Source organism: Trichomycterus rosablanca, chromosome 25 (genome assembly GCF_030014385.1).
Source record: "Trichomycterus rosablanca isolate fTriRos1 chromosome 25, fTriRos1.hap1, whole genome shotgun sequence".
Taxonomy (NCBI): domain Eukaryota; kingdom Metazoa; phylum Chordata; class Actinopteri; order Siluriformes; family Trichomycteridae; genus Trichomycterus; species Trichomycterus rosablanca.
In genome coordinates, this window is record NC_086012.1 from 221,714 (window position 1) to 242,500 (window position 20,787).

At 49.1% G+C, this 20,787-nt stretch overlaps 1 protein-coding gene across 1 annotated transcript in view; it reads left to right on the forward strand.

Moving 5' to 3' along the window:
- Nucleotides 1-1,715: 1,715 nt before the first annotated feature.
- me1 (malic enzyme 1, NADP(+)-dependent, cytosolic) overlaps nucleotides 1,716-20,787 on the forward strand; it is a 30,486-nt gene continuing 11,414 nt past the window's right edge. The window contains exons 1-3 of the mRNA XM_062987906.1: nucleotides 1,716-1,852; nucleotides 19,246-19,379; nucleotides 20,612-20,761. Coding sequence (XP_062843976.1) covers nucleotides 1,751-1,852; nucleotides 19,246-19,379; nucleotides 20,612-20,761 — 386 coding nt within the window. The 5' untranslated portion in view covers nucleotides 1,716-1,750. The remainder of the gene's footprint in view (nucleotides 1,853-19,245; nucleotides 19,380-20,611; nucleotides 20,762-20,787) is intronic.

The window sequence follows — 20,787 nt, forward strand, 5'->3', positions numbered from 1 at the left end:
TCCTAATTCATTATCTCCTCGTGTAGAAAACTCGGACTAGTGGTAATTTTACCAGGTGTGTCTGACATCTCTATTAAACATCTTTCAGATGCAGTTCGAGCTCATCCAGCATGATCATTGGAACAACGACTGTGACCCAACCGTCATCATGATTGAAGCCTTATCAGCATAAAACTCCTAAATGCCTGCAGGCATGTTCCAAAATCTGATAAAAAGGCAGTTTAAAATATTAAGTAAGCCAGTACCCAAAAATAGTAATGTGTGTGTGGGTGGATGGGAGTGTGTGTGTGTGTGTGTGTGTGTGCACTCAGTCACCGTGACTTTGCAGAACTTTATAGCTTGGCCTTGAGGGGTGTTGGCCTGTTCTCACACACACACATTTACATTTTTACATTTACATTTTTACATTTTCAACATTTAGCAGACGCCTTTATCCAAAGCGACTTACACAATGAGCAATTGAGGGTTAAGGGCCTTGCTCAGGGACCCAACAGTGGCAACTTGGTGGTGGCGGGGCTTGAACCGGCAACCTTCTGTTTACTAGTCCAGTACCTTAACCACTGAGCTATCACTGCCCTATGTGATAGCACACACACACACACACACACACACACACACACACACACACACACACACACACACACACACACACACACACACACACACACACACACACACACACACACACACAAAGGATTATAAATGGAATCTAACCCCAATAAATAATGCGTTTTGATGAGCTTGCACCACCTTTCACTCCTGAACTGTAGTTCTGATGTTGCACCATCGTCTAACCACGTCTGGACCAACCAGCGTCCTCCACCCATCATAAACGTCCCGCCGCCATCCTCACCTGGCATGAGAAGAATCTTTCATAATCTCAGCAAGATAACGTATCAGCAGCTCAGAACATTCACACACGTGAGCGGCTTTCAAAAGAGTTTGGACTGTCTGGGAGAGAGGACCTTCCCTAAGATGTTAAAGTTGGCTATTTGTGGTGTCCACATACTTTTGGCCAGTACATTTACATTTACATTTTCAGCATTTAGCACACGCCTTTACCCAAAGTGACTTACTGTACTGTGACTGTATACATTATGAGCAATTGAGGGTTAAGGGCCTTGCTCAAGGGCCCAACAGCAGCAACCTGGTAGTGGTGGGGCTTGAACCGGCAACCTTCTGATTACTAGTCCAGTGGGCTACAGCTAGTGGTTAAGGCACTGTAGGCTGTATTCCTGGAGTCATGATGACGCAGCAGATTACGTAACTGCAGCAGAGCTACGGAATCCTAGAGAGCTTTTACTTTTGGTATGATGAGTTTGGTATGTTCTCTCAGTGTTAATAAAACATGCAGAAGGTGGATTGGGTGCTTCAGATCAACCACTAGTCCAGTACCTTACCTAGTATGGTAGCCTAGTCTAGTAAATGCTGTAAATGTAAATGAGTGAGTGAATGTGAGAGCCTGTGTGTTGTGATGGCTTCGAACCCAGACCCATGTGTGTTCTGCCCTGCACCAGGTACATGCACACGCAGCGACCCTGACCAGGACAGCCTGTGCACGTGCTGCGCGTGTGTGTGTGTGACAGTGGGCATGACTCGGTGATTGCTTAACTCCACACGTCACCGGCAGCTAATAGCGCGCGCCTGCGCTCCGGTGCTATTTAAGGGGCGCGAGGCTGGAACATGTCCTGGTCGCGCGCGCGCTCGTTTCGGTACCGTGAGAGGGGGGCGAATATTTATTAGAACAGCAATGGACAAGATGACGAACGGAGCGCCGGAGGAGCACAAACCCGCCGCGGCCCTGGTCAGCAAGCGGGGGTATGACGTCACGCGCTACCCCCACCTCAACAAGGTACTGATTGGAGTTTATTATTGCATGATTTGGGTCCGTGTCGCGGTTCCACGGGCGCCGGGGCTCGTGCACCCGCTTCTACACGGTCACGCGCCGTGCTGCCGGTATAAATAGAGTTAAAGAGACACGAACACCACCGGATGTGACGTTACATCGACAGCAGAGTGTAGTGTTTGTTAAGTTTGTGTTTACATTCTATACATCAAATGTTTTCTAATCGAATCACTAAACAGAGTTCCAATTCATCTCGGAGCTCCACACACTTCCACATTCAGCGTTTAATCACTCCCGGTAGTTTTTCTTCTAAATGATTCAGCTTAACTAGGGTGGTCACTTCCATAACATCAAACAGGAACATCAGACCCCAAAAAGAAGCTCAGAACCAATAAAGAAGAACATCGGACGCCAAAAAGAAGCTCAGAACCCATAAAGAAGAACATCAGACCCCAAAAAGAAGCTCAGAACCCATAAAGAAGAACATCAGACCCCAAAAAGAAGCTCAGAACCCATAAAGAAGAACATCAGACCCCAAAAAGAAGCTCAGAACCCATAAAGAAGAACATCAGACCCCAAATAGAAGCTCAGAACCAATAAAGAAGAACATCGGACCCCAAAAAGAAGCTCAGAACCCATAAAGAAGAACATCAGACCCCAAAAAGAAGCTCAGAACCAATAAAGAAGAACATCAGACCCCAAAAAGAAGCTCAGAACCCATAAAGAAGAACATCGGACGCCAAAAAGAAGCTCAGAACCCATAAAGAAGAACATCAGACCCCAAAAAGAAGCTCAGAACCCATAAAGAAGAACATCAGACCCCAAAAAGAAGCTCAGAACCCATAAAGAAGAACATCAGACCCCAAAAAGAAGCTCTGAACCCATAAAGAAGAACATCAGACCCCAAATAGAAGCTCAGAACCAATAAAGAAGAACATCGGACCCCAAAAAGAAGCTCAGAACCCATAAAGAAGAACATCAGACCCCAAAAAGAAGCTCAGAACCAATAAAGAAGAACATCAGACCCCAAAAAGAAGCTCAGAACCCATAAAGAAGAACATCAGACCCCAAAAAGAAGCTCAGAACCCATAAAGAAGAACATCAGACCCCAAAAAGAAGCTCAGAACCTATAAAGAAGAACATCAGACCCCTAAAAGAAGCTCAGAACCTATAAAGAAGAACATGACGGTGGTTAGTCAGGATCGTATCTACCAAACGAAGTATAAAATCAGCACATTAATGAAGGTTCTACTCTTTCTGGACCCCCCTGATGGAGTGGGCACGTGCCAGTCTATGGTTCTTTTCAGTCAGTATCTCAGGTGTGAGGTGGATGTTTAGGGAGAAATTCAGCTTGACCCTCATCCTAGGCTCCTGGGGGACCCCGGGCCCCTCATCAGTTACAGACGGCGTGGATCCGGCTCTGTTTCTGAGGCCCCGTGTCTAGACAGAGCTGGCACTGATCCAGGTGAAGTTTGGCCTCTGCCCTCGGGTTGCTTCATGATACCGGTTGAACCCTGATAAGATGCTGATTAAGTTTCTGTCCTGATCTGATAAGCTGTCGTCTGATCATCTCTCCACCTCATGATCAGATGAAAGGTTGCAGGTTCAAGGCCCATCGGCTCTTGTGCTCTCAGACAGTGTGATTTGTTCTTGATTATGTTCTTTTCTGGTTGTGCCCGGTGGCACAGTGCCAACCAGCAAATACCACCAACAATATGGAATTCTTATTAGTGAGTGAGTGTAGTCCAGCCGCAGGTGTGTGTGTGTGTGAGAGAGTGTGTGTGTGTGTGTGAGAGAGAGAGTGTGTGTGTGTGTGTGTGTGTGTGTGTGTGCATTTTTTACCCAGGTGTGCAGCAGCAGTAATGAATGATGGCTTTATTCACTATGTGGACGTATAGGTACTCAGGTATGGAGCTGGATAGCGTCAGGTGTGTGTGTGTCATCAGGTTTGGATATTTTATAGTTGGCACGGTGGTACAGTAGGTACAATGGGTGCTGAACAGCAGGAACACTCATCTTGCCCAATGGTCACCATCTTTGAGGAGTTTGGCAGGTTCTCCCCAGTTTCCTTTCACCTTCTGAATACATACAGTCGCTCTGCTGGCTGCTCTGAATTGCCCTTAGATGCCGATGGGTGTCTGGGTTGGCTCCCTGGATTGACGCCCTGTGTGTGGTGCAGGTGTTTTCAGGTTCCGCTGGACCCACCGCGAGCCTGACCAGGATGAAGTGCTTCATGAATATTAATAAATGAATAAATACAATCAATACATGCCTTAACATACATAGCCAAAAGTATGTGGACGCCTGACCGTAAGTTGTTACTCGTGTGGTAATCTGACAGCCTCCACTCCTCTGAAACGGCTTCTCAGAGGATTTCAGAGTGTGCCTGTTGGAATTTGTACCTATTCTGCATTTTTAAGCTCAGGCACTGATTGCTAAAAATTCCAGGCTCATTATTGACATTCCAATTCATCCCAAATGTGTGTAATACGATGGAAGTCTTGAAGGCACTGAATGTTCAAACATGGACCAACAGGTTTTTAATGAAATGAGGGATCTGTGAAGGAGAACAGAAGAATATAATTAGCGGGGTGTCCACATACTTTTGCCCATATAGTATACATCGATCAGCCAAAACATTAGGACCACCCCCTGCCAAAAATGTTGATCTGATGGTGCGTGTAAGGGTGAGGGATCTATTAGATATCGGGCAGACTGAGGTTCCTTGTAGCAACCACCTGGCAACACCTTAGCAACCGCCTATAACCAACTAGGAACACTCTAGTAACCGCCTGGGACACCACGGTAACCCATTAGCAAGATCTGATCCACATCCCAGCATAACCAGTGAATATCTTATGCTGCTGATTTTTTCAGAAAACACTTTTCTGTTGAATCTCATAAACAATAAAGTGTTTTCGTGCAGCAGAAGTGATTTAATATCAGCGTAATAAACGTGTTCAGAGGGAATTTTATTTATTCTGTCTTCTTCAGAATCTCTGTCCATGTTTTTGTTCCTCTCGGGGTTTTTACGAGGTGGTTTTCAGTCCCTCGTCTCTGAGCCTCTAATAAAGCCGCAGAACTGGTGACTGTCGTGTTGTTCAGACAGACTTCAGTTTTAACACCAAAATCATTAAACTGCTGCTCTGCTAATCAACTTAGCCTGCGCCGTGTCCTTAAAACAGTGCACACTCGAAGACTTGGACTGGATGGCCGAAAGTATTCGGACGCCTGACTGTGAGCTCGTCGGACATCCAACGGTTAAAAACAAACGACATTTACATTCCTATTTACGACATTTAGCAGACGCTCTTATCCAGAGCGACTAACAGTAGTGACGGTATACGGTCTGAGCAGCTGAGGGTTAGAAGATATAGAAGATATATTTATTTGTCATATATACATATACACGTGTACAGTACAATGAAATTCTTTCTTCGCATATCTCGGCTTGTTTGGAAGCTGGGGTCAGAGCGCAGGGTCAGCCGTAATACGGCGCCCCTGGAGCAGACAGGGTTAAGGGCCTTGCTCAAGGGCCCAACAGTGGCTGTATAGCAGAGCCTGGATTTGAACCAAAGCTCTACCACTGGGATAGCCCAAGCAGCTACCACTGCCCCAAGGTTAAGGGCTTTGCTCAAGGGCCCAACAGTGACAAGCTGGCAGCATTGGGGCTTGAACTAATGACCTTTTGCTTACTAGTCCAGTACTTTTACTGCTAGGCTACAACTGCCCTAGGATGTTAAAACAGGGTGACCCTCTGTGTGACCTTTTCAGCTTCTTACAAGACTTTGAAATGTGTCTGTGTGTGGGAATTTGTGCCCGTTCAGTTGGTCAAGGAAGCCTCAGTTGATGTTCCGGTTCATCCCAGAGCTGTTGAATGGGGAGGTCAGGACACAGTGTAAACACCAGTACACCAGCATTTGTTACTGGAGCAGTTTACTGGGAGGAGGAGGGGGGGGGGGGGTAGTATTTTTGGTTGTGATCATAAATGTGAGTAATAATGTAGTAATAATGTAGTAATACTCCACCTACAGAACAGCGGCCACTGGTTAAACACTGTCCATACTGGAAATAGAAGGTCATTTCAATGTCGTGTTTGACCCCGCACACACACACACACACACACACTGGCAGTTATTTCCAGCACCAGGCTCCAGTTTCTCTACATGGAAAAGATCAGCCACTCCAGAACACAAAGTTCACACAGAAGTTTTAATAGCACAAAATTTACTAATAAAATCGAATTAAAATTTAATCAAATATAAAACAGGTTTGTTTGGTTTATCTCAGCAGGCATTTGGGTGGTAAATGACACCAGCCCATTATTTCAGGGATTCAGGGTTCAAATCCTTGGCTGTGCTATTCAGGGCAGTGCTGGCTCAGCAGAAGGTACTGAACTAGTAATTAGAAGGTTGCTGGTTCAAGCCCCACTACTGCCAAGTTTCCAGTGTTGGGCCCTTAAGTTTGAACTCTTAATTACTGGAGCCGTGTTCAGTTATAACTGCAGGTCACTTTGAGCGTGTCGGCCCGTCGGGCGTGTGCATGTAGAGATGATTGGGTGTGACTGCATGCGTCCAGTGATTCCAGGGAAACCAGACCTACCGCCACCCTGACCAGGGTAATAAACATGATCCCAGCTGCTCCACATTTACGTTCTGTGTTCTCTGATGTGGAGTTTGGGTTTGACCACACTGGGCACAATAACGGGTGCTCCCACAACTCCCAGCGTGGTCTCTGTACATCTAATTATATAGACATGTGTACGGATTACGCCTCTGTGTGTTTGTGGCTGTGTGTCCACACTTACAAACTCACACACACACACACACACACACACACACACACACACTTACAAACTCACACACTCACACACACACACACACACACACATTTTCTGGACAATATGCTCTGCTCTGGGATGGTGGGAGCTTAGTGAGTAGAGCTTTGGGCTGTCAATTTAAAGGTTGAGAGTTTGAATCCCAGCTTTGCCATGTAGCCACTGTTGGGCCCTTGAGCAAGGCCCTTAACCCTCTTATTGAAGTCGAGAAGTCGAGTTTATATGAGGAGTATTTACTCAGTTCTATTTCAGGTCTTTAAGGTGCTCACTATTTTGGGTTCTTACAGAATCTAAAGATTAAAAGATGAACAAAACGAAGGGTTCCAGCGGTGCTATTCAGGGCAGTGCTGGCTCAGCAGAAGGTACTGAACTAGTAATTAGAAGGTTGCTGGTTCAAGCCCCACTACTGCCAAGTTTCCAGTGTTGGGCCCTTAAGTTTGAACCCTCAATTACTGGAGTCGTGTTCAGTTATAACTGGATGTCGCTTTGAAACGCCGCAGATATAAATGTGAGCGTGTCGGCCCGTCGGGCGTGTGCATGACGTCCTGATGGCGTCGGGGTCATCAGTACCGCTGTACCCTCCAAACTTTTTACAGCCGCCCCTATAAAATATTCTTATTAATAACAGGGATAAAGTTTATATGAGGAAAATGTCTTTAATGTCCTCACTTCTTCACTTCTTACAGAATCTAAAGATTATAAATTAAGCAAAGAAATTAAAGGATTTGTGCTTTTCGGCGTCACTGTAGGACTTTTTTTTCCTGTGGAGTAACATCAGTGTAGAAGTGGACGGAGGACTCAAGTGGACCCTGATCACGTGGACGGACTCTCTTTATGTTAGGTGTGGACCTCAAACGTTTACATTAATGGGTGTTTGTAATGGGGGTCAGGAGGAAATGAAAGAGGAAGGAAGAGGGTGTGTGTGTGTGTGGGGGGGGGGGGGGGGGTGCTGCAGGGGTGAAGACTGGGTCCTCTGTGTTTTTAGTTTTTAGAGTGTTTTACTGGCGGTTCATGTTAGGTTGTATTTATTTATTTTAACGTCAGTTATGACTGATTATTACAGACCAGCGTTCGCCCTACATGACAGGCAGAAGTATGTGGACACCGTCTCTGACTAGTAGATTGAGTAGAATATAATGGGACATGTCTAGGAGCAGCAACAGCTCAGCTATGATCATGCGCAATGCGGTGTGTTGGCTGGAGTGGGGTAAAGCATGCTGCTTTGGACCCTGGAGCAGTGGAAACGAGTTCCCTGAAGTAATGAATCAAGCTTCAATAACTGGAGGAGGAGTAATGATCTGTGGTTTGTTTTTAGTGGTTTTGCTGGTTCCTTCTGGACAAATCTGTTAATGATACAGGGACTGTAGACGTCGTAGAGAATTCCAGCACAGACAGGGAAATTGGGACCCTGACCGTGAGCTTCGTCTGACATTAGTACAGAATCCCACTAACTGTGTGTCTGAATTGACTGAAAATCATGTTCTGAAATCTGATGAGTCGGCTGTAGCAGCAGCAGCTCTGTATTAACATCTTCTGGTTTTGGATGAGATGTTTGGATTTTGGGTTCCACGAACGGTGGCGTGTCGTGTCCCCGAGCATAAGTACAGCGTTCTTCTCGGAGGTTCTCATTTTAAAGTGGTTCAGAAGGAACGTGGCGGGCGTCCTCTCGGGAGACGTGACTCCGTAATTCCGTTCGCCACATGAGAGCGCCGCCAGACCCGACAGAAGCGCCCATGTTTACGGGGTTCAGAAACTTTATCCTCTTGAGAGTAATTCCAGGTGACGGCGGCGCTTCCCCAGGCCCGGCGTAGCTGCGGTTCGGCAGGATGTTGGAGGGGCGCGCGGTGCCGTGAGGAGGGTCTCGGGCGGAGGACGGGGGTGAAAGAGGTCTCTGTGGAGACGCGGCGGAGGAAGTCGGAGCCTCCCGCTTCCACAGACTCGCTCTGTGCTCCGTATTATCTCGCCCCACCGGCTGCCTGCGCCAATTAAAAGGGCAGCGAGCGCCGCACCACAGCCGAAAAAACAAAAACAAGGCCGCACAAAAGGCTCTCAGCGGCGCGGCGCGGGCGCACTTTCACCCCCGCGCTCCTAAATAAGCCGTTTTTGTCAGCGCGGTGCACGCTAACAGAGCCTCATTCAGCACGGGGCCGCGCTCGGACGCAAACGAGGCCTTGTTCGGGCGGCAGGTCGATAAAGAGAACCTGTTCAGAGGGGAACGCTTTCAACCAGACACAGCCGGGAGAGGAACCACCAAAATCTGGAGGGTTACAGGATTAATGCGCTGGTGCTGAAGCTTCTATAATGTCATTAAATGTGTCACATGGTCACCTAATTCCTGCGTACTTATATTTGGGTGACTTCTCTGTGCCCATATTAATAAAAAAGGATGTTGAACAGTGGTCCCTCAAACAAGACTAGTAGAAAACTTAAACTGCAGCAGTAAAGTGCGCTAGTCCACTACTGCTGAGACCTGGTGGTCCAGGGTTCGAATCTCAGTGGTGCTATCGACCAGTCATGCATCTGCACAGACATGATTGGCTAATCTCTGAGGATGGGGTGGGATACAGGCGGCAGAAACAGCCTGGTCATTGGGAGGTGCACTCATCAGTGCTTACAGTGCAGGTCCCAAGCCCGGATCTCTGTGCCCAAATAAAAATGCGCTGGTGTTGAAGGTTCTGTAATGTCATTAAATGTGTAGCATGGTCACATGATTCGTGTTAGTCATTATGACTGTGTGCATATATATATGGGCGACTTCTCTGTGCCCATATAAATAGAAAGGATGCTGAGCGGCCGGTCATGCGTCTGCACGGACATGATTGGCTAATGTCCGAGAATGGGGGTTGAGGGGTGGCCGAAACATCCTGGTCATTGGGAAATCTCGCCTGGATTTAGGCGTCCACTCGTTGACCCAGCGAGTTTGAGGATCTTCGCGGGTTCCTCGGCCAGGGAATCTTCTCCTCTCACCTCGGTTCTGCTGAAGACGAGCAGCTTTTAGGCAGATGCTCTCAGTGTGGGTGGGCGCCCGGTTTTCATGAAGGGGAACGACGGGCGTTCACGGGGTTCCTGCGTGACCTGGAGGAACACTGACGTCCACCACTGGAGAGGAGAAATTCTCAGCTGGAGCAACAGACGCTCTCCTGAGGAGAATTCTCAAGACTTGTGTGGGAATTTGTGCTTGTTTGTATGGCTGGGTGCTGATCGATGTTCGAGTGGGTGTTCCGGTTCATCCCAGAGCTGTTGAGTCAGGGAACAGGAAAGAACCTTCCCTAAATGCAACCCATCGTCTTTGAGTCCTTCCACAAGAAAACTAAATACTGGTGGAATAAAAAAGGTGACTGATTTTCCTCCAGCGTATTACTGGCGGACTCGGGTCTGTGGGTTCGAATCAGCTCAGGAAAGCAGATTAGAAGTTCCTGATGTTGTAGGACGGAGATCAACTGCTGATATTATTAAATATCCCTGAAAAACCCACCGGCCGCGAGCAAGAGCTCCAGCTGCTGTTTGATGTTTCTGGACGGAGTTTTGAAAGACTCATTTCAGACATAGCTGCGTTTATTAGTTTTAAACGGTCTCAGAATAGATCCCTGAGGAACGCCTGGATTGGCTGTAGATGGACGGCTTGATAAAGCTTCAGGCTTCCTATCAGACCTGCTCCATCAGCCCTGACCGGCGTGAGTCACCATCCGGCTACGCCGTGTAGCCGCAGCCCTGGCCGTGTTCCCTCTGCTCTCAGAGATTTGGACTCCTGCCCGGAGGTGCTCGGGCTCCCGAGGGACCGAACGAACCCGGCGTTTAAAGAGACGCTTTAGAAGATGGACACCAAACCCTTGGACTCTTCACACGTCCGTCAGTTTTTCGTCCAGAATCAACACAAGCTTTATTTTTAGCGTCCCAGCTGTCATGACACGCCGGTCAGTTTCGCTCTCGAGGTTCCAGCCGAGCTCCGGGCCCCTCCGGCCTGTTTGCACCTTTTTTTCTGAGGGTCGGAGGAATCTGAGATGTTTGCTCTGGAGCCGGTTCAGGGCTCCTGCTCACCTGGATCAGGGTGACGGGTCACATGACGGGTCACGCTGGGGTTTGACGAGGCTTTAAAGTTTAGGTATGTGAGGGTCACAGTGTCGTGTTTGTGTGCGTTTCCTGTTAGCACGGCGACCCTCGACCCAAACCCAAACCCTGTGAGGGTGCAGAAATGCGTCCGTCTTTTCATCACCGGCTGCTCGGTCCAGGGTCCATGTTAACCCTTTCATACCTGAAGTGGGGGGTGTTCTGAGGTCCTGGGTTCCATCCGAAAAACCAAACGTATTATTACTTTTACAGAATTAAGCACCTTTTGAATACAATCCAAACAATTGAGGGTTAAGGGCCTTGCTCAAGGGCCCAACAGTGGCAGCGTGGCAGAACCAGTGGCATCCTGATCACTAGTCCAGTCCCTTAATCACTAAGCTGCTGCAAGTTAATTCCCTGAGGGGATCAATAAAGCCTTATTTTATCTTATCCCTCTTATCTGGACCTTCTGTAAAGCATGCTGGTGGTAGTACTGTACTCCAGAGCTGCTTTACACCATGCAGAATTTGGATAGAGAAGTATTGGGACGCCCATTCTAAATTTTAAGCCACAACAGTTCCTAACGTGTAATAAATCACTCAAATAAAGGAAACGATACGCTTCCAGCTTGGTAGCAACAGTTTAGGGAAGGTCCTTTCCTGTTCCGGTATGTTTCAGCATGAGCGAGCTCTATGAAGACATGAAGCTCGGTTTAAAAACCAATAAGCTGCAGCGTCCTGCACAGAGCCCTGAGCTCAGCCCCAACAACAGCTCTGGGATGAACCGGAACACCGACTGATCTTTCAGCACCCAGCCACATACATACACATGCTGCCAGTGGGAGCCTAGTGGGTGGAGCTTTGGGCTGTCAATTGAAAGGTTGAAAGTTTGAATCCCAGCTCTGCCATGCAGCCACTGTTGGGCCCTTGACTCTCTGTGCTCCGGAGACGTCGTATGATGGCTGAACCTGAGCTCTGACCCACAGCTTCCAAACAAGCTCAGATACACGGATTAAGTTCCGGATTCTACTGCACAGCTTATACAGCTCACATGTAAATAAAGTAAGAAACGATACGAGGGCTGGAGTAGCAGCGCCGAGCGTCTCATGGTGGAGGGAGCGATGATGGATTAGCTACAGGACTGAGATGTAAACGTTAGCGCTGCTGTGTTTACGTCTGTACGTGTTTCAGATATCTGACATATCATATCAGCTCCACGTGCACTACACGGCCAAAAGTATTCGGACGCCTGATCGAGAGCTGGTTTTACGTTTCATTAAAACAGAGTGACCTCTGTGTGACCTTTTAGCTTCTCACAAGACTTTGGAGTATGTCTGTGGGAATTTGTGACCTTGTCAGCTGTACAGCTGTCAGTTTCCTTCCTGATCTTGACTAGAGACCACTGTTCCATGTACTTTTGTGCTGACATACAGCTGTACAGACCGTTTCAGGACCTTTCATTCGCTTCCAGATTTTTGGGATTGTGCTCGATATTGGCGCCTTTTGTGTGTGTGTGTGAGTGTGAGTGAGTGTGTGTGTGTGTGTGAGTGTGTGTGTGAGTGAGTGTGTGTGTGTGAGTGTATGTGTGTGTGTGTGTGTGAGTGAGTGTGTGTGTGTGTGAGTGAGTGTGTGTGTGTGTGTGTGTGTGTGTGTGAGTGTGTGTGTGTGAGTGTGTGTGTGAGTGTATTTGTGTGTGAGTGTGTGAGTGTGTGTGTGTGTGTGTGTGTGAGTGTATTTGTGTGTGTGTGTGAGTGTGTGTGTGTGTGTGTGTGTGTGTGTGTGCTAATAAAACTTTATATTGTGTTGGAATAAAACCGCTTTTCTTCTCCTGCAGTGGAAAAGAGACTTTACAGCCTTTTACTCACTAAAGAGAGAAAAAAGGAATAGTTGTCGTTTTTGTCACATTTGTGCCTCGTTTCTACGTTTCTATACGCTGTAACCATAGCAACGGCTATACCGCACCCCTCGTGTCCCCCCCGACCCCTGTAACAGGGCCGAGGCGAAAGGTCACGGCTGTTAAACCTGTCTGTAGTTTTTGCGATCGATCAGCCAAGACGTGAATCCTGTCCTAGCGCCCGGAGCGCCCTCTTCTGTTCCAGCATGACTGTACACAACTCCATACACTCTAGACACAGCTGGGAGCAGCCAATCCACCTTCTGCATGTGTGTAGGACTCAGAAAGGATCCAAGACACCTAAATGAAACCCACACAGATACAGGAATAACAATCAAAGCTTTTCACACACAGTGACTAGAGCCACGGATCGAACCCAGGTACTCGGGGCCGCCCCTCACTCACTCACTTTCTTAACCACTTATCTGATCAGGGTTGCAGGGGGTGCTGGAGCCTATACCAGCTTTTCAATGGGTGCAAGGTACACAGTAACACCCTGGACGGGGCGCCAGTCCATCGCAGAGCAGACACACACACACACACACACACACACACACACACACACATTCACCTATAGGGCAATTCAGTGTCTCCAATTATCCTGCCTGTATGTTTTTGGACTGTGGGAGGAAACCGGAGCTCCCGGAGGAAACCCACACAGACACGGGGAGACTTCACACAGACCGGACCCAGACCGCCATGCCTGGGGATCGAACCCAGGACCTTGCTGTGAGGCGACAGTGCTACCCACCGTGCCACCCTGGTGCCGCCACCGTATGACCAAAAGTATTCGGACGCCTGATCATGAGCTCGTCGGAGTGTCCTGTTTTAAAACCTCTGTGTGATCTTTTCATCTAGAACAGGAGCCGCTCCTCTGAGAGACTCCTCACGAGGTTTTGGAGTGTGTCTGTGTGTGGGAATTTGTGCCTGTTGTATGTGTTACCCACCGAGCCGTGTCGGAGAACAGCTGAATGTAAAAGTACGGCTGAATGTGAGGGTTTATTGTGATGTCCAGCGTTCGAAGGAGAAAATGACTCACACACACGAGAATAAAAACACTCACACACACTCACACACACTCACACACACACACACACACACACACACACACTCACACACACTCACACACTCACACACACTCACACACACACACTCACACTCACTCACACACACACACTCTCGCTGCAGCTGGACTCGGTTTGTGCTGCGTCCTGCACCGCATTAAAAATCAGCGCTACCACCAGATTCACTCACTGGAGGGTGGAGAGAGCATCTGAGACTCATTCACTCACTTATACCCAGGAACGGTCGCTAACAGCTGTAATAAACCAATCAGAGAAAGGAAAAGCAACAGTTTAGGGAAGGTCCTTTCCTGTTCCAGGATGAAGAGAAGCTCCAGCGTCCTGCACAGAGCCCTGAGCTCAGCCCCTCTCAACAGCTCTGGGATGAACCGGAACGTCGACTGTTCGATCAGCGCCCAGCCATGTACACACAAATGCTCTGTTGTACTACTGAACTGGCACAAATTCCCACAGACACACTTCAAATTCTTGTGGATGTTTTAGCAATTTCTGTAGGTGAGGAGGGTATACTGCTCCTCACGCCTCCTCCGACCCGCACTCAGCCCTTAGCGGAACCCTTTTCACCCATGCACCCTGCACAGGCGCCTCTATCTGCCAATCAGGGTCCTTACACAACGTTTAAAGACCCCGCCTACATAGTCCGGTCATCCCTCCCTGCAGGCACTGCCAATTATGCCCGCTAGATGGCGCCCAGTCGACCGGTGGCAGCGGCGAGTTTCAAACTGATGAGTTTAGAATCTCTGCACTGGTGTGCTAGAGCTATTTTAATACAGTTTGTTTCTGAAACAGGACGTCTGACGCACTCACGATCAGGCGTCCAGATACTTTTGGCCATGTGTGTTGTGTGTCAAGAGAGGAGTGAATAACCTCGCCGCCCGGGTGAGGGTTCGGCTTGTGCTCTGCCGGACTCCCCCACATTCCTGAGCGCTGAGGAACCGTGAGGACGCAGCGTGACCTGCTCCAGAGTTTCACCTCGAACTGTTCCAGAGTCCTCGTGCAGTTCGTGCTCGTTCCTCTTTATATTTTGGCACGTCCCTCTCGGACCCGAACGCTCGGCTTTGATCTGCTCCCGAAAACGAGGCCTTCACGCTCGAGCACGCGGTTCTGCTAACGACTCGTGACGTTCAGGAAACCTCGAGCGATCTGAACCCACATCAGAGGAGCGCTGATATTATTTTAGCTTTTTTATTTCTGTGTTTTCTCCCTCTTTCTCCGTTTAGTCGTAGCCGGTTCCTCTAGACTAGAGCATCAGCTGATGGGGTTTAGCGCACTTTGGACGGTCGGACAGTCCAGGATCGACTGATGTCTGTTAGACACTGGCTGATCAGCTGCTGACTGTGAAGCGTAGTGGAGGAGGAAGAATATACGTGCAAAATTAATGGGACACCTGAGCACGAGCTTGTTAGTCCAGTCTTCTGGGAAACCTTTCTACAAGACTTTGGAGTCCGTCTGTGGGGATTTGTGCCCATTTATTCAGTCATTAGGGGCAGTGAGATCAGACACTCATGTTGAAGGAGAAGAGAACAGAAGGCCTGGTTCACAGTCTGAGTGTAATTCATCCCACAAGTGTTCTGTGTAGAGCGACTGGAGCTCAGAGGTGTAATCATGCTGAAAGAGGAAGGGGACTTCCCCAAACTGTTTCCACAATGTTAAAAGCATATTGTTGTCAGTCGTTAGCAGGGGTGTCCACATACTTTTGGTTATATAGTGTTTAGTGGATGGTGCTGCACCCCAGAACAGCCAGTTCTCGCCCCCCTGAACCCCAGTGAGGGTAAATAGAGGCTGAATAGACGTGAATCCCTTCAGTCATGTTCCGTAACACATCAGCACCGGCTCGGTTCTGCTCAGGCGTTTGATCTCGTGCTGTAGGTGAGCGCGAGGGCGTCGCCGGACCCAACTGGACGTGACGAGGGGGTTAAACTCCACCGCAGAGCCTCGGCAAACATAAGCAGATCTGGGCGTGTTTAGATTCTGCAAAACACCAAGACAAACTGTTTAGGGTTTCATCATGCTCCACTCCCACGTCCAAATAAATAGCGAAACACACCGAAAACAGAGAGAGAGGAAATAAACCAGGTCACCACGTCTCCAAGTATCAGGGTTTAAATCAGAGTCACCGATACACTGAGTGATCAAAAGTATTGGGACGCCCCGGCTAATCATTACATTCACCTTTCAGTCACAACAGTTTCTAACAGGTGTAATAAATCAATCATAAATCAATAATATAAAGGACATGACAGGCTTGGCAACAACAGTTTAGGGAAGGTCCTCTCCTGTTCCAGCATGTTCCATGTTTTTATGGGTTTGATCTTTGGGATAAACCGAAACAGCGTCCTCGTCCTCCAGCATCAGTGTCTGAAATAAACACGTTCTTTTAACCAATCAGGGCTTTTAACCAATCTGATTTTAACCAATCTGCATCCTCCATCCATCATCCATCATCCATCCATCATCCATCCATCATCCATCCATCATCCATCCATCCACCCATCATCTATTCATCATCCATCCATCCTCCATCCATCATCCATCCATCATCCATCCAGCCATCATCCATCCTTCCATCCATCATCCATCCATCATCTATTCATCATCCATCCATCCACCCATCATCTATTCATCATCCATCCATCATCCATCCATCCACCCATCATCTATTCATCATCCATCCATCATCCATCCATCATCCATCCATCCACCCATCATCTATTCATCATCCATCCATCCTCCATCCATCATCCATCCATCATCCATCCTCCATCCATCCTCCGTCCATCATCCATCCATCATCTATTCATCATCCATCCATCATCCATCCATCATCCATCCATCCACCCATCATCTATTCATCATCCATCCATCATCCATCCATCATCCATCCAGCCATCATCCATCCTTCCATCCATCATCCATCCATCATCCATCCATCCATCCATCATCCATCCATCCATCATCCAACCATCATCCATCCATCATCCATCCATCATCCATCCACCCATCATCCATCATCCATCCATCCATCATCTATCCATCATCCATCCATCCAGCCATCATCCATCCATCATCCATCCATCCAGCCATCATCCAGCCATCATCCATCCATCCATCCATCCATCCATCCAGTGACCTTCTGATCAGGATATGAGTTGTAGAATCATCACTAGATGATCTTGGTTCTGTAGGACACTCCCCACAGGTTCAGTATGGACTCAGTGAGCTGTGACCCCTCGGACCCTAGAGTCTGAGCTTTCACCGAACCTCCACCGTGTTAGATCAACAGTTCTGTAGGGGCCGGGGATCGGGGCCCGGTGCTAAAGCCACTCCAGGATTACTGACGGCTCCCGACGACTCTAAAAACCGCTCAGTAAGAGAACGTGCATCAGCAACAGCTCCCAGAATTCCCAGCGTGGGAACTGACAGTTGTTTGGGTTGGATGGATGGGGGTTGAATACCTCTGTGCAGTTATTAAAGCTAATCTGTAAATGCGCTGGTGCTTTAAATAGAAACCCGGCGGGAGCGGCTGCCTCCTCAATCAGGGAAACTATGAGTGCTATGCCGAGAGGGACACGCCCATCCCCGTCCACCAGATCAAACCCTGGAGCTGCAGCGCTGGCACCGGCCGCCCGGCGTCAGATGTGGCGGCGGGACATGTGGAAGCGTTCATGTGTTCCCGCCACGCCCCGCCCCGCCAAGCCCAGTGCTCTGTTTACTGAGGGAGCAGAACCGGGTCCTGAGATCTGGACCTCCGTGATTCGGTTAATCAGGGATTTGATTCATGAGCCGCTGTTCTGTCGGAGTGATAGTGTCGGTGCTGCTCAGCCACACGGCCTCGGGTTATGAGGTTCGGTTCTGGTACTGTTGTCTCCCACCTGCTGAAAACATACCAGTAGGTGGATTGTTTATTTATTCATGTACGTGGGTTCTTTAGAAAGTTTCTGCACTTCTGTCTCCAGTGATTCCCTGGTTTATTAGGCCCAGATCTTCGTCCCCAGTGCCAGGGCTTCATGGGCGTCCCGATACTTGTGCCCATGTGGCGTTTGAACGCTCACCCAGGTCAGCAGTCTGATGTAATCACACGGTGACGGTCCAGTGCCGGACCTCGTGCACCCGCCGCTCTCTGTGTGACCGTCAGAAAGGTGTAATTCGGACCTGGCAGGACTGAGGTGACCAGTCAGTGCTGGTTAAATACAGGCGGTGGCTGGCACTGCCACACGCCACCAAACATCATCATAAAGAGGGCACAGTCAGCGCCGAATCCGAAAATAGCCGGGCGTCAGCCGGCAAGATAAATGTGTCCGTGCTACATACAGTACCAGCACTCCCAGTTTACCCAGTTCAGGCTTCATCATGCTCTCTGCACCGACAACGCTCTGACAGAAAGAGACGTCCAAAAGTATGTGGACCCCTGAGCACCGGAGTGTGTAAGACATCCTGTTTTAAAACCATGATCCATATAACAGCGCCCCCCTCCTCCCCAGTCCAAGGTTATAACAGGCTCCACTCCTCCAGACCGGCTTTCCACAAGATTTTGGAGTGAGTGTGTGGAAATGAGAAGGTCTGGCTTTGTGCACAGGGGTATAATCATGCTGGACAGTAGAGGGCGCTCCGGGTGCCCAGGTGGCACGGCGGGATATTCCGCTATCACGCCAGCGCACTTTGACGCGACTAAAAAGTGGGCGGGGTCTTCGAGGCTGTGTAAGGACCCTGGTTAGTAGCCCGAGGCGCCTGTACAGAAGTGGAGGAACGTGGAGATCAGTGCATGACTCTCCATGAGCGAGACCGACCTCACGCGCCGATCCACCGAAGTACTGGGGGATAAGAAGGTGCCAGAGGGAGGGCGTGTCGGAGGGCGTGTCAGGAGAATATACCCTCCTCGTTTGTTTGTTTATTAGGATTGTAACGTGATGTTTTACACTTTGGTTACATCATGACAGGAACGGTCGTTACTCATCACATTCATCAGGTCACAAGGTTTAATATCCAACACAGTCATGGACAGTTCAGTGTCTCCAATTCACCTCACTTGCACGTCTTTGGACTGTGGGAGGAAACCGGAGCACCGGAGGAAACCCACGCGGACACGGGGAGAACATGCAAACTCCACACAGAAAGGACCCAGACCGCCCCACTTGGGGATCGAACCCAGCGACAGCGCAACCCACTTAGCCACCATGCCGCCCTCCCTCCTCGTACACCATCGGGGTCTCCAGCAGAGGAAGAAGAACTGGCTATGAGCCTAGTGTCCTAGTGGTTAAGGCACAGGACTAGTAATCCAAAGGTTGCTGGTTCAAGCCCCACCACTGCTAGGTTGCTGCTGTTGGGCCCTTGAGCAAGGCCCTTAACCCTCAGTTGCTCAGACTGTATACTGTACTGTATGTTAGTCACTTTGGATAAAAGCGTGCGCTAAATGCCGAAAATGTAAACGTGTAAATGGTTAAACTGGGAGAAAATGCAGAAATAAAAATAGTAATAAAGAGAACAGGGCCTTCCCTAAACTGTTGTGTAATACTGATGTGTGTGTGTGTGTGTGTGTGCAGGGCATGGCGTTCTCTCTGGAGGAGCGTCTGCAGTTGGGGATCCACGGCCTCTTACCCCCCGCCATCCTAAACCAGGACGTCCAGGTACAGCGAGTCCTGCAGAACTACCAGCTACAGAAGGACGAGCTGGACAGGTACAGGCGTTCATTAGCTGCTAACGCTAACTAGCTACTGTACAGTACGCTATTATTATTATTATTAGCGATTAGTCGTTCACGTTAACGTTAGCATGAGAGACGCGCTCGCTCACTGTGTTCGGGTTTGTTTGGGGTTTGTTTTTTATTATTTCCCCTCGTGTCCCTGATGGACCCCCACGCCCCCACGCCCCCGCCCGGCTCTCTGTTCTCACGCCCTCTCTGCAGCACAGTCAGGGTTCCGTCTCGTCTCGTCTCGTCTCGTCTCTCTCTCCGCGTCCCCGTCGTGTTTGTTTTACAGTCTGAGATCGTCTCTGTACGTTCAGAACCGTCAAACCGATCCAATTTTAGATCCATAATTCTGGACTCTCACTCCACCCCGAATTCCTTTCTGTCCTTATCAGGATGTTTTGGGACGTGGTGAATTATTTATATATATATTATTTACATATTTATATAAATATTTGTGTGTGGGATGAAGAGAAGCGCTCAGACCCGCCTGGAAAGATCAAAACATTGTAAATAAACGATCGAGCTGCTAGATAACCACACCATGTGTTTGTACTTTGGGAGGAAACCGGAGCTCCCGGCGGAAACCCACACAGACGCGAGAAGAACATGCAAAACTCGACACAGAAAGGACCCTGACCACTCCACCAGGTCAGGGAATCGAACCCAGGACCTTCTTACTGTGAGGAATGCTGATTTACAGTCCGGCCAGACACTCGTTCCAAAATCTTGTGGAAAGCCGGTCCGGAGGAGTGGAGACTGTTAGAACCTCGAGTGGGCTGCACAGAGCTGTAAACGGATCTCTGGGATGAATTGGAATGTCAGTTGTGAGCCTGGCCTTTAATTTAGTCGTATCCTATTCCCCTTTACTGAGAGAGGAGGGTTGTGAGTAACACACGCCCCCTTCGATACATGTGCAGCACCGAGCGCTTCTTTCCACTTGAGATCCGTATGGCGCACGGAGTCGCACGTTATCCCCCGTCTCTGTGCAGCGGCATCGATCAGCCAGCAGGGGGCGTAACTGCAGCCGTTATGAGGAGGGTATAACTCCGCCGGAGGGGATTTCTCATAACGGCCGCAGTTACGCCCTCTGCTGGCTGATCGATGCCGCTGCACAGAGACCCTCAGACAAAGCAGATCGTTATCCATGGTCAGAGGAGCGGAGACTGTTATAGCTGGGACAGTTCCACATTAACAGCAGTGCTTTCCTCCTCCTGTTTTAGGTACGTCCTCCTGATGGGTCTTCAGGACCGTAACGAGAAGCTCTTCTACCGGGTCCTGATCTCTGACATCGAGCGCTTCATGCCCACCGTGTACACGCCCACCGTGGGTCTGGCGTGCCAGCAGTACGGACTCATCTACAGGCGACCCAGGTAGGACCGGAGCGGCGTGTGTTTGT